The sequence below is a fragment of the Perca fluviatilis genome, chromosome 4, assembly GCF_010015445.1.
Source record: "Perca fluviatilis chromosome 4, GENO_Pfluv_1.0, whole genome shotgun sequence".
NCBI lineage: Eukaryota > Metazoa > Chordata > Actinopteri > Perciformes > Percidae > Perca > Perca fluviatilis.
Genome location: NC_053115.1, coordinates 21,596,590 through 21,610,352, shown reverse-complemented (window position 1 = coordinate 21,610,352; position 13,763 = coordinate 21,596,590). Strand labels below are relative to the sequence as shown.

Sequence of the window (13,763 nt, the reverse complement as noted above, 5' to 3'; positions counted from 1 at the left end):
TTCCCTCTAAGCGTGTGATGTTGCATGTGCTTCCTGAATTTTCCTCTTATGCATGCTGTCTCTTGTTTGTGTGTACTGTACGTGTATATGCTGTGTGTGTTTGTGGTGTACTCTCCCCCACGTCAAGTGTTTAATGTAATGCTGTATCTACTGTACAGTATGTCTTGATATCTCATTTTATACCCTAACGACTTGACTCCTATTGTTGATAATATGTGTGGAATTACCTGTGCCCATAGTGTCAGTATGTCATTCAGAACAAGATTTGAAATCAGAAAATTCTGCAGAAAGTGTGCAAAAAACAGTCGCACGTGATATATTTGGATGTCAAATTAAAAGGCACATTAAACATTTTTAATTACCTGATTATCTGCGTATGCAACAAAATAGCGTCTATTAAAACCACACTTAATACAAGAAAATCTGCACACTACAGTATTCGTTGGTAGCCCATTGCAAATATATGTAGCTTCTAGTTACATCACATCACTTACATATCACAAGCCTTTCTCTGTGACTGTCACAGAGACGTATTAAAAGTCATTTTCCTGTCTCCCTGTTTGTGATTTTTGGTTTTCACTGTCTGTGCTGTCTCTGTTATAACCTGTTGACTTGTCTGCTTTGGTTATTTTTGTTGGTATTGTCTTGTATGTCTCCATCATAGGTAAAATGCAAGATGGCAATATGGAGAGCAACCAGATTAAAGGTAACCAAACCATATCTTTCACTCTCTCCTCCCTCCTCCTCCTCCTCCTCCCTCCCTCCTCCCCTCCCCTCCTTCCTCCTCCTCTTCTCCCTCCCTCCTCTTCTTCTCATCGTTCCTTCTACGGTGTAAGCTCTGGGTCAAACACAGGTGGGAAATCCTGCATTGCTTTATTTATTTCAGCCTTTATTATATTCTACACTCTTAATACCTCACTGTGTCAACTTATTGTGCAGTGCTTATTTAGATTCCAACAGACTGTACCACTGATTTAGTAAATCCTAGAAAATGAGAGTGCTTGACCCAGGTTTTACCTGCAGTCGTATTAGGGTAGAACATCCCCTCTCTTCACTCTGTCACTGATGTGTTTCCATGGTCTGTTGTTCTGTTGTTCTTGTTGTGTTGTTGACTTGTCTTGTTCTCTATATGAGAACAGAAACCTGTCCCTCAACTACTGTATCTGCCTCACTCAGGCTGCCCTTTCACACCAAAAACACCAAAAACTGTCCTCTTAGTACTCATTGTACAGTATAGCCTACCACACCCTGGTTTCCTCCTTTCCACCATTTCATGAAATTTATCCCATACAATATGACGTAAATTGTCTGTAGGTATGACGTGTTTGATGGTGTCCTTCAGGGATGTAACTACAGTAATGTTTATTTCTTATTATTGTTAATAAATCAATTTCAATTTAGTCTGTGAAAAAACTATATATACATGAAAAATGCTCATGAAAGGTAAAATGATGCCTTCACATAGCTTAATGTGTCTAACAGATGGTCAAAAAAGACCAAAAGATTAAATTTGCAATAATAGAAAACAGAAAAAGAAAAGACATTTTTACATTCCAGAAGCTGCAACAAATGTTTGGTATTGTTTTTTCTTGATAAATACATCTTTAATTAAAGATACATTTTCTTTCTGTCAACTTATTGAACAATTGACTAATGCTTTATAACCAGGCACTTGTCAAGTCCAAGTTAAAGTGTCCCCAAAGCAAAGGGGCAAATAAAGACTCTTTACACCTTGGTATGATGATTACAGTCTACATCAGCATTGCTTGAATATACTGTAGGACAAAATGCAACTTTCAGAAGATGAACCTTTGTCCTGGCCTTTGTATAAACATCAAATGTTTAATATTGCTCTTTTGCCGCGTACAGTTGGATACAGACACTTTCTGTCTTGTGTCATGGCGGTGGAAAAACAAAATGCACAGAGAGAGACATATGACAAATGTAGACTAAAAGGTTTTTTGTGAGCATCAAACACATGCCTCATTGTGATTGGAAAACTGGGCTGAAATGATTCTTGTTAATGGGCTACATTAAGAGAGAAGCAATGTACTGTATGTGTGTGTGAGGGGGATAGAGATGGAGACAGAGTGAGGTAATTGAGGATTGGTTTTACAGCCTGAACAGAATTATTTATTTATTTATTTTACACAGAAAATAGAAAATCTTGTTTTTGCCACACTATAAAACAGTTCATACAGTATAAAGTCGATAGAATATCAAGTAATCTCAACGTGTGAAGATACATAGATTACGTATAGGTTAAATACATAGATCACTGTATTTTAGCAAATGATCATTAAGAAACATTTGGATTTGGACGTTTTGACTAGCGGAAGTAGTTTTATTCGATTTTATTCAAGGGCATTCAAGGTCATTTCAAATACGTTACAGTCTGCAGCATACAGTAAGTGTGTTTTGCATGTTCCAGCCTCATCCCTGATATTTTTTGTTTTAGTAAAATGGACAATCACATTCATATACAAGGTTCTACTATTTGGGGACTTCCAATTATTACTGTAGTTTCTTGTCCTTATAATAATAATAAGAGATGAGCTTTGTGGATTTTATTTTTTATTCTGTTGACAATTTCTCATGCAGTTCTGTAATCATGTTATCACCAGAATAGAAGCTTTTGTCACGATAGTTGACTTTAAAGCATTGTTGCTATTTATATATCATTGTACACCACTCAGTGGGTTAAGGCTTAAATATCTTTCTGGCTTGCTTTTAGAATTTGAATCCTCTACACCTCTCTCTTTCTAGAGTAAAAACAAAAAGCTAAAAAGTAATGTTTTGTCATTACAGTATACGGGAACAAACCTCCAGAAGGCTTGAGACTCTGTTTTGGACTGAAAACCGATATATAGTCTCCACTTCAATTTATTTAAATTTGTATCTTTATTGTATTGAATTATGTTTTTTATCCCTTTATGACTTTTTAATCTTTCTGTTTCTTTTCTGGTTCTTCGTATTTTTTTTTTTATATTTTAAGTTTTACTTGTGTGTGAAATGCGCTACACTGTGTATAAGGTTTCCTTATATAGGCATCTAAATAATCTGTGAACATGGCTTGGACCTTAGATGTAGGACCACTGAATTATTCATGATTTACTGTAAATGTGCTTGTGATGAAAAAAAAAATAGCTTGAATGATGAGGAACAGTGTTTCTCTTACTACAGCAAAATAAGACCTACATTATCATGGATTTTTTTAGTTTTTATATTCTATACAGAAACAAGGTTCACAGCCTCTTTGATTTTACAATGAAGACGACGCAGGGACAAACAAAAACAATCCTTATTATGGTATTTGAAAGCATACATACCAATTATTTCCCATCTTGTCATGGGATGTAATATGATCTCTTCTGGGTTTGAAATCTTAACTGAACCTAGTGCAACACCTGGGTGTTGAAGCCTGGCTTCCTGTTTCTCTTCACTCCTTTGTTCTCATTTACCTTTCTAATGCTGCTGCTGCTGTCTGTTTTTTGTGGTGTTCACAGTAAAGAAGCAGGATGGAGCAGCTGCCATGGAGATGCAGCCTCTAAAGAGTGCTGAAGGTGGAGAGTCTGATGAGAAAGAGAAGAAGAAAAGGGTGCACGGTTCTAAGAAAGAGAAATCTGTGCTCCAAGGGAAGCTGACCAAACTTGCTGTCCAGATTGGCAAAGCAGGTACAGCAAATTGCACACAGACAAGTCCACTCAGTCAGGCAGTTAAATCAGGGACAACAGGGCACTCAGCCATCATCCTGTTTATCAAAGCAAGATGTTGCACTGATCAGACTCACTTCTTGGCCGCTTATAGCAATCAAAGTAGTTGAGAAGAATGCTGTGTCTGAATTATGGAACTGTAGAAGAGCCGCTTTAGTTTAGTTCACTTTATTTTTCAATCTGTTTTTTTCACAATTTTACAATCCATACTGTAGCGAGCTACGTGGAAGAAGTCGAAGAGCCAGAGATATAGAACTCTATGGAAGTTTATTCAACCGCTACACACACGCGATAGACAGAGGTCATCAACCTAACCCAGTGTATCAGTCATGGTAACAAATATAACAAATGTAATGTAAATAAACATGAGCACATTATCAACACTAAAACCTAGGTAACGTAAATGCATAACAAAAACACTAACAGAACATAATTTACCCACTTAAACTAAACACTTAAACAGCACTAATAACCTAGTCCCATGATGCTTTGCATTGCCGTGCAGAACAGTCAACACAATGGCATCCTGCCGGCCGTTACAATACCATAATTAATTGTTCGTAATGCAATTTAAAACACCAACATGTATGACACCAATGATGTCTAAAACACTTGCAGTGGGTCTGTACAGTACCAGCAAGCACTTTTAGTAACAGCTGTTCACATGTCATTTATGCCCACACTGTGGGTGTCCTGGGAGCAGAAACATAGTAGTTTTACTGTTGAGCAAATGATAGTCATAAATATTACATACCTTAAAATACTTCATGCTAAATTCTGTTGTTTTTGGACCAGTCTGGAGGAATTGGATTTCCTCAAAATATTCCTTAATACTGTAAATGTTTAGGCAGTATCGCAGTAAAAAGTTAAGGGTTTCTCATTTTCTGAGAATCCCTTAAAGAAGTCCAGACCTGGTCTGTATCTACCTGACACTGGGTGTGCCTCTTAGCTTTCAGAAAATGAATAAAGAGCCCATATACACTACTTGAATGATGAAACTTGTATAGTTTACTTTAGTTTACTTGCTAATGCATCAGCCTCTATTAAATCAGAACGTGTCACATGTTCTACTGTGTATGGATGCACAAACAGAGCCAGGAGAGGTTTGACAGAAATCTACCTGCCATCTTTGATGACTGCAACTGTCTGTCTAGACTCTGTAGTAATACTCTTATCTTTATCTGTAACAAATTAAAACTCATCCTCAGCACGTAATTATTTTTCCAACCCAAGCTATAAGTCACACTCAGACAGTCACCTTTTGTATATTTTTCAGGTTTGCTCATGTCAGCCATCACAGTCATCATCCTGGTCCTGTACTTTGCAATTGACAACTTTGTGCTGCAAAAGCAGCCTTGGCTGCCAGAGTGTACTCCCATCTACGTCCAGTACTTTGTCAAGTTCTTCATCATCGGTGTGACTGTGTTGGTGGTGGCCGTTCCGGAGGGGCTGCCACTGGCTGTCACCATCTCCCTGGCCTATTCTGTTAAGGTGAGGAAGAACAGTGAAAAACATACTGTGTATACATTTAGGCACTGCTATACTTCTGCTCTTAGGGCTGTCCAACTGCACATTATACACATTTAGTAGTGTATTCATCAATGCATTGTAAGTTATTTACAGGTGCAGTGTACCGTAAAATATTCCAAGGAGATAAACTTTTGTTTTCTTTCTTTTTGTGCAGTTTTGTGAGAAACAAATTTCTGTGAATTAAATAAGGATTTTAACATACAATGTGAGCATAAGCGTCCCTCTTTTTGTATTGTGGCCATTATAGCCAGTAAAGTTTGAGCAGTGCCTGTACAGATAATTCAGTCATCCATCTACTGTAATAGTCCAGATATTTAAAAACATTTTCAAATATATATTGCAACACATCACAATGATCTTGGCATTTCCTTCCAACAGAAAATGATGAAAGACAACAACCTGGTGCGTCACCTGGATGCATGTGAAACGATGGGCAATGCTACAGCCATCTGCTCTGACAAGACAGGCACGCTAACCACTAACCGCATGACGGCTGTGCAGTGTTACATGGGAGATGTGCACTACAGAGAAATCCCAGATCCTGGAGCTCTGTCACCCAAATTACTGGACTTACTTGTCAATTCCATCTCCTTAAACAGCGCCTATACCACCAAGATACTGGTAAGCCACCTATAGTTACTTTAGAGGTCTTTCCTCTAGGCGTTGAACATGAATGTTAAATAGGAGACATAATGTTACTGCATCTGAAAACATACACCTAAACATATTGATTTATTTATCTCTTACAAAATGGTAACTACAGTTAGTCTTTCATTTGGAATTTGATGATGAGAGCAGCCCTGAAACAGTGAGACAGCTCTGCAGTGCTGTTTTCCTCGGCGAAGCAGGCAGTCTGTGTCCTTGGTGGCTGCTTTAGATTCATCAGGCATTCACTCAACTTGTCACCTTTAGAACGGTTGTTTAATTTTGTACTATCTGATATTCAGAGCATAGCAGACTGTAATTGAATCCAATCTGTCTAAGTGCTGGAGATTGTCTCTTGTTTACAGTGAATGCAGCAAAGATACATTTTCTCTAAGCCAATTAGACCTGTATGCAATAAGCTATATAAATATAGATTGATAGATAGATAGATAAATAAATAGATAAATAGACAGACAGACTCACACACAGACTATTACATGTTCTAATCACAGAATCTATAACCTGTTTGCATAGATATTCCTCCAGGCCACAGGCTTGACACATTATTTGAGAAATAACACATTTGCCAGAAAGGCAAAGATTGCCAAAATCAGGATGTCTTCAGAGCTAATATGTATCACTAATAATTTTCCTGGCATGACTGTGTATACTCACCAGCGCATGCACACACACACACACACACACACACACACACACACACACACACACACACACACACACACACACACACACACACACACACACACACACACACACACACACACATACATATACACACACACATTCCATTTATGCCTGTCTGTGTGTTGCTAGTCTTGTAAACCCCTTTAGAGTCTATTCATTGATGGCCGACCAACTGACAAATAGACCAACTGACAAATATCCTAATGGAACTTGCATGGGGAATGAGCTGAGCAGGCAGGACATCTGCGATAGAAGGATCCCACAGATTTCACCTACCCCTCAAGGCACGAACACAGTCTTGGTGAAAACACTATTGGTCACTGGGTTTCTAAGATGGAGAGCGACATACTTGTGTCTACTATAGTTTTAACGCTGGTCACTGCATGCATACAAGTAGCATAATTGTCTGACTCCCAGGCTTTATATGAGTGATTTTGAGAGCACCTATCTAAATATAAAAAAAACAGCGACAAATTTAATTTTCTTCCTCAACAATGTACATGTTTATTTATTCCCATTTAGCCCTACTTTTCCCTGTGTTGAAAAAGAATGGACATGTCTCTCCACAGAGAATGTTCCTCGTTTAATAAAGGCTTATTGTCAAAGCCAGGTTAAATCTGATTTCTCACCGCACATGCTGCAGTTTCCATCTGCAGACAATATACAATAGAGCTCTTTGAATTGCTCAGTGTATCTTACAGTTCCATATTTCCTCCACTTGCCAAATACCAAATAGCGACTCTTGACCCGGACCAACAGCCTGGGTTGTAGTAGAAGTCTGTAGAAGTCTAGTCAGACATGAGTCAGAGTCAGAGCATTGTTGAGATTATGTTAGGCTGAGTACAGATGGGGGTTGAGTCCAAGTTAAGACTTAGGCCCAAGAATCAAAACAGTGCCCATTCAATATCCGCGATATAATTTCAATTACTCAGTACAGTCCTTTTGGTTTTAGAAAAATTTGATATGCTGTATGCTGAGCAGAAAGCCACTGATTTAACTCAAGTGCCTTAGAAAATACAAATTGAGGCATTCATTTTACTGTATATGTACATTTGCCAAAATGTAGCATTATTTGTTAACGTAAAAAAATATTATATTAAAAACTAACAAGCTAACAATGAAAGTAAGATATAACACTACTTGTCTAACATGATAATGCTTGGTTTTTACATGGCAAAGAAAATAATATGGGAAATAAGCAAGAACAACAAGGCACTTGATATTTAAGTATTTTGCGTCTCTGTTGGGAACTGACTGTAATAGATGAGAGTGGTGGCCAAGACAAGAGAAAAGCTCTAGCAACACATTACTGTAAAGACCTATTTCACATTATCTGAAGTGTGACATCTCGTCTATAGCCACATGGTTCGAATGGTGATTTAGTGTTGTTGATGGAACTATGAGGTTTCCCTTTCCCCACAGCATTTCTTTACCAAGACCTTCTACATTAACAAGATGTTATCCCTTTTGAAAAACCTGGAGCAATGCATTGCAGCATAACATCAGACTATTGTAGCTCCATAGCTGCTTCGCTCAACAGAATCAAGCACCGGCAGAGTGCAGCTTAGACTTGGGGGATTAAATGGCACATTCGGTCTGTTTTATAATCTCTTCATTCATTAAAAAGGTTACCTCATGCACCAAAGTAGAAGTTAAACTTAGAATGAACTTCAAATTATATCATCTTACATTCTTGCACTGTTACCTTCCATCAACAGTAATTACATACAATTACCTATGTGTGCACTGTACCACTTAGCTACCCAATTGACGACATTTATATACATACATCCAAATGTGTTCATTCAGGCATGCATACATGTATGCACAAAACATACATGAATAAATATAGTATAGCACACAAAATCTAGCCCATAAATAGTAGAGAGGACAGTACATTTATTTACTGAGAGCTCCTATTAGTATGAAGGAAAGGCACAAAGGGAAAGCAAGACTGAGAAGGACAGATATACTTAAGGAATGAAGTGAACTTGGAAAGAAAGATGCAAAAAGGGACATTTCTGAGGAATATTTAGTAAATCCCCCATCCTCCCCCACTCCCTCACCGCCACTCCAGCCCTGCTGTATGTTGGCTGGTGTGTTCTTATATAAGAGGCCAATTCTGTGGGATGCCAGGATGGCTATGGAAGTCTTTGATGGCCACTACACAAAGGCACAAAGGCAAAGAGGCAGGCTTTGATACCCGTATCAGTACCCCTACTGCCTCGCTGGCTTCATAATACAGCGAGTGGTGTGGCTCTGCTTATTCCGTCAGCACATATTGACTCCAAAGTGGAGAATCCTCATCCTTGAGGGATAAATTCACACACATTTGCGCAATGAATCCATGCACACAAACAGTATAAGCGCACACATACTGTACATGCACATGCTCGTATATACTGTATCCATGTGCACATGTACACATATTCATACATTCTGAAAAGAATGCGTGCACACATGCATACAAATAGGCACACCAATTTGCCTTGCATGTTTCTTGCAGACAAGTCAAGCATTATACAGAGCAATTTGTGAACAGCATTCAGTGACATTAATACTGTATACTGACGTCATTTCAACATGCGTCATTGCCAGTGGCAATGAGGCCCCATAGAATTAGCCATACTTTTTTTGTTTTTCTTTCAACTTTTACTTCACATTCGTAGTTTTTTCATTATGTATTAGATGTATTATATGTGTCTATAGGAAGACTGTTATGTAAAACTAGTGGAGTGCAGATGCACACACAGACACACATCTGTCATATCAGGCATACTCACACTGTAGGAAGTATTCAGATCACAGGTGTATGTTCTCACAGCACAGTTGCATGTGTTTAGCATGGCTCTGTGAGTGTCCTGGGAGCTCAGTTTCATGTTGCTTCAACCACCTGCTCAGGTCATTATTCTGGTCAGGGACAACAAGAGAGGTAGATAATACACACACACACACACACACACACACACACACACACACACACACAGCACAGCACACAGATGGCTTTAGTTGTGAGGGATAGGTGCTTGGGTAAGGTTCAGGTCATGTTACATAAGGAAAAACTCCATTTGTCGATCTACAATGAGGTAAAAAGAAAACGAACTGCCTCATTTTTGTTCAGTAGTGAGTAGTGAGGTCCTGCTATAATTGGCTTTGGCTCACAGTGCTTTTGTCATCTGGACGTTGCGTGCTTGTTTGCACAACAGGGAGAAGAGATGTGAGTGTCTTGGATGTCTTTAGCTTGAAGCACCCAGTGTCCCCATGAAACAGTTTTGGACACTGAGAAGTAGACAGAGACAGAGAATCAGTGGAAGAAAGAGAGACATCTTCTGGAGAATTATGTCCTTCTCTTCTTGCTTTCTGTGTTCAGCACTTGCTTACAGACTTGACAGTGTTGCTGAGATGGCAGTGAAAGAGTAGATGAAGTCATCATCACATTAGAATGACAATGCTTTGATGTTTCAGAGGCACAAAGCTTAATGGCTTTCCCTCACACATTACACTATAGATTTCATTAATTCAGTTTCTGTTTTTTTCTGTTATTTTATAAAACATATAGAAAATTGTATAGATGTAAAGTATTTTTTGTGTTGCCTTTAAGAGATCTTCATGGTGACCATACCTTTGATAATTAAGTGTATTCAAAATAAATCAAAGTGATGTGTAAAATTAAAGCTACAGGCAACTTAATCTAAAACCGTGTTATTTCTACTGTATAACAAGATAGATAGATAGGTACACATGTGATGTACCATGCAAAGCTTTTAAAGACTTTTCTCACGCAAGCCTCGATGTCAGGATGAAAGGAGTTTCTAATAGATGTAAATTAAATAAAGACCACATACTGTAAATAATGCAAACAACCTCAAAATTCCCACATTAGTAAATGCTTTGTGGCTGACGTTGGGAAACACATGGTGTACAACTTTGTAAGTAACAGAAATCCCACAGCCAAGTCAGCCATGAACTATATGTTGGACCCTGATCAGCTTTTAACCACCTGACCAGCAAGAGCAGCCTCACCACTTTCAACATGTAACTGAGTTGTGCTCAACGCTGACAAGGTATCAGTATACCTTAAATATGAGACCAGGTTGTGAATCTACAGTAACAATCTCTATTATCTTACTGTAACTCAAATCAGCTAAATTTGAGAAATCTCAGTACACGTGTAAATCTGATTACAGATTTGGAGATTTTCTTCACACAGTTACAAATCTGATTGTAACAGATTCTGAATACACATTTTCCAATTCCTGTGCACATAAACAAATCTCAGTACTCATTTAGAGATTCTTATATAAATGAAAGCAAATAAAAGGGAGGGCGGGTTGGTTAAAATATGTAGTGGGGGGAAGGGAAGCAAAGCAAGGACACGTGCAAAAGAAGGATGAAAGAAGATGGGGAAAATATATGAAGTTACATAGATAAATTATAAAAAGACGAGAGAGACGCCACACTCGCGTGACAAGTGTCCTCATCATGGACTGGAAGACTGTATTACTGCCCTCCTGCATGCCTTCAGGCCTTGGCCCAGTTGGCTGGTAAAGTCATGTGGAGAACTAGAATATCATCCTCTTCTACATGCAAAGGGGGAACGAGAAGGAAGGCGGAGGCAGATGGGTACGGGGGTGGGCCGCCTTGTAGGAGACTGGGGAAACTGATAGTGAGGAAAAGGAGAAAGACATCCAGAGTGAGGAAGGAGGATAGGGATCGAAGGGAATGAGAGAAGGAAAGATAGAAAGAATTTAAAAAATGGACATAAAATAGGAAGACAGAGGAGTAAAATGGTGTGAAGAGAAGATGAAGAAAATGTAAGAGAAGGGGAAGGAACAGGAGGGCTGGATTAAGGAGAGCCCCAGGCGGAATAGGAAGTAAAGTTGCCAGCTCTCCCTCTGGCATATGTCCTTGCCTGCGGGAGCACCCAAGGACCAGGGAGAGGGCAGCTGGTCCTTAGCCACGTCCAGGCCAGGACGTGCCAACCTTAGCTCGGCCATGCCAACATTGGGCATCCCATGCCAGCAACTGTCCTTGTGCGTCGAAACTCACATCAAGCTAAACCTCTGCGGAATCTCTGAGAATAAAAGGTTTCTGCCATTTATTTATTTTCTCGCTTTGTTTCGCTTTTGCTGCAGGAGTTGGAGTGCCACGAGCCAAATGATTTTTTTCTAATCCAAGATCTGATTTCTGAATTAACTGAATACTGATGCGTACCTTTTGTACAATAATTTGTATAATTTTTTTTTATTTATTGGGATCTCCATTAGCTGGGGTCATAGTCACAGCTATTCATCCTGGAGCATAATTACATTAATAACAACCACCAAATCCTGTTTTTGTTTTCTATTTATTTGTTTGTTTTTCTTTCCTCAAGACCACAGAGGGTGGGGGGTAGGAGAGGGTTGTTGTTTTTGTTCAGTTGTGTTTGTCTGTTTTATATGTTCAAAAATATAAAAAAAAACAATAAAAAAATGTATCTTACAAACAACATTCAATACACACAAACAATGACAACAAAAGTACTAACGGAGACATAACAACAAATAAAAAAAAAGTAAAAACAAATTTCACCAAACAACTGACTGGGAGCTTTCAGTCAGGCTGAGGAGCAGCACATGCAATATGGTAAATAAACACAATTCTAAATTGTATATGTTTAAATGAGTAAACCCAATCAGATGTAGCTTACTTGTGCTTTGTTTCTAATTTAATTTTCAGTTTTTCAACTTTTAAAGCAATTTGCATGAACCATTAATTTAGGCTATACTTATCAACCCTCTTGAAAGCAGCCAGCAGCCAACATAACATGATACTATTTTCCTTATTTACTGCTGTTTTCTTTACAACAACCAAAGAGAAATACATTGGTAGCCAAAAACAACCAAATAAAGAATGGCGAATACATAATGTCATCTATGTCTATTCCTTAATATAAGACAGGCCCATGAATGAAATATCCAGTAAACAAACATTGTCTTAGAGTACATTTGGGCCAAAATACTGATTGAATTCCTTATGGCAACAAATTGAAATGGTTTTGAAATATAAACCAAATTTCATAAAACCTTAGTTTCAATAGGCAAACACAAAATTGGTCTTCCAAATATAAGGTATGAATCAGAAAAATGAATTCTGAATGCAAAATTCAAATTAATTTGTACAAACAGCATAAAGCAAAGAGAACCTCATAGTAATCTAGTGGAATTACTGATACTGCTTTGCCAGAAAACACCTTTCTTTTAGGAAACAATATGGCTTGAAGGCTAAATATATGACTACATGCCTTTTTAAGATACACATGTTTTGTACAAGTGAGTTTACTTTCTGAAAAGAGGTTTGTCGTCTTCAGTAGATTGCGGAACTGAACTGAATAAGTGCTTGAAAAATAGCTGGGATGACAAACCATTCAAAAATAATGCCTAGCATCTTTTGATATGTTTTATAAAGCATACACCTCTTATTTAATAAAGGTTTATTGTAGAGGATTAGTTAAAACATAATACATCCTGTATGGTTTTCAGCTGGTCATTTTGGTTGTTTAGTGTAATGTTTTTCTGTTGCTGGGAACCTAGTCTCCCAAACACTTAGCAGACAGTGCAGATGACACCATTTGTTCCATCCCCTCATTAGCCAATGACAGACAGTGTCTTCCTGATGTAATCATAGGTCATTAGGAAAAGGCATTAATTCTGTTATTTAACGCAAACTCAGTATAACGTATTTATACTCCTGTCTGTGTCTGTGAGACACAGCTAAATATTAACCAGATATGTCCAATTACTAGGTGAACATAGGTCAGTACTCTGATTGGGTTTTAATGATTAATGCAATTTTAGATGACTTTTCTCTAACCCTGTCCACTGGAACCTCTGGCTGCAGCTGAAGGGACATGTAAAATATGTCTGATTCTGTTTATTTATTCAATATTCATTGTTTGGTTTCAAAATATTGAGCTGCTTAAGCAGCCGTTGAAAGCAGCTATATCAATCACTAGACTGATTAATTAAGCTTTTAAATAAGCTTGCAATATTCAGACACATTTCCACAGATTGCTTAGAATACTTCTATCGTATTTGCATAATTTAATGTTTGATTTACTGAAACCAAAACTACAAAAAACACTTGACATTCTTGATCTGAACCAAGTTATGTCAAGTCAATTTTAAATTG

General features: G+C 38.1%; 1 protein-coding gene across 13 annotated transcripts in view; it reads left to right on the top strand.

The window, feature by feature from the left end:
* The window catches only part of atp2b2 (ATPase plasma membrane Ca2+ transporting 2), a 137,832-nt gene that overhangs the window by 101,896 nt on the left and 22,173 nt on the right, over positions 1–13,763 (top strand). For 11 of the 13 annotated variants that reach the window (XM_039797486.1, XM_039797478.1, XM_039797476.1 and 8 more), the window contains 4 exons: positions 665–706; positions 3,507–3,674; positions 4,990–5,204; positions 5,622–5,864. In XM_039797486.1, coding sequence (XP_039653420.1) covers positions 665–706; positions 3,507–3,674; positions 4,990–5,204; positions 5,622–5,864 — 668 coding nt within the window. The remainder of the gene's footprint in view (positions 1–664; positions 707–3,506; positions 3,675–4,989; positions 5,205–5,621; positions 5,865–13,763) is intronic. The other 2 variants (XM_039797482.1, XM_039797485.1) reach the window with 1 other exon arrangement.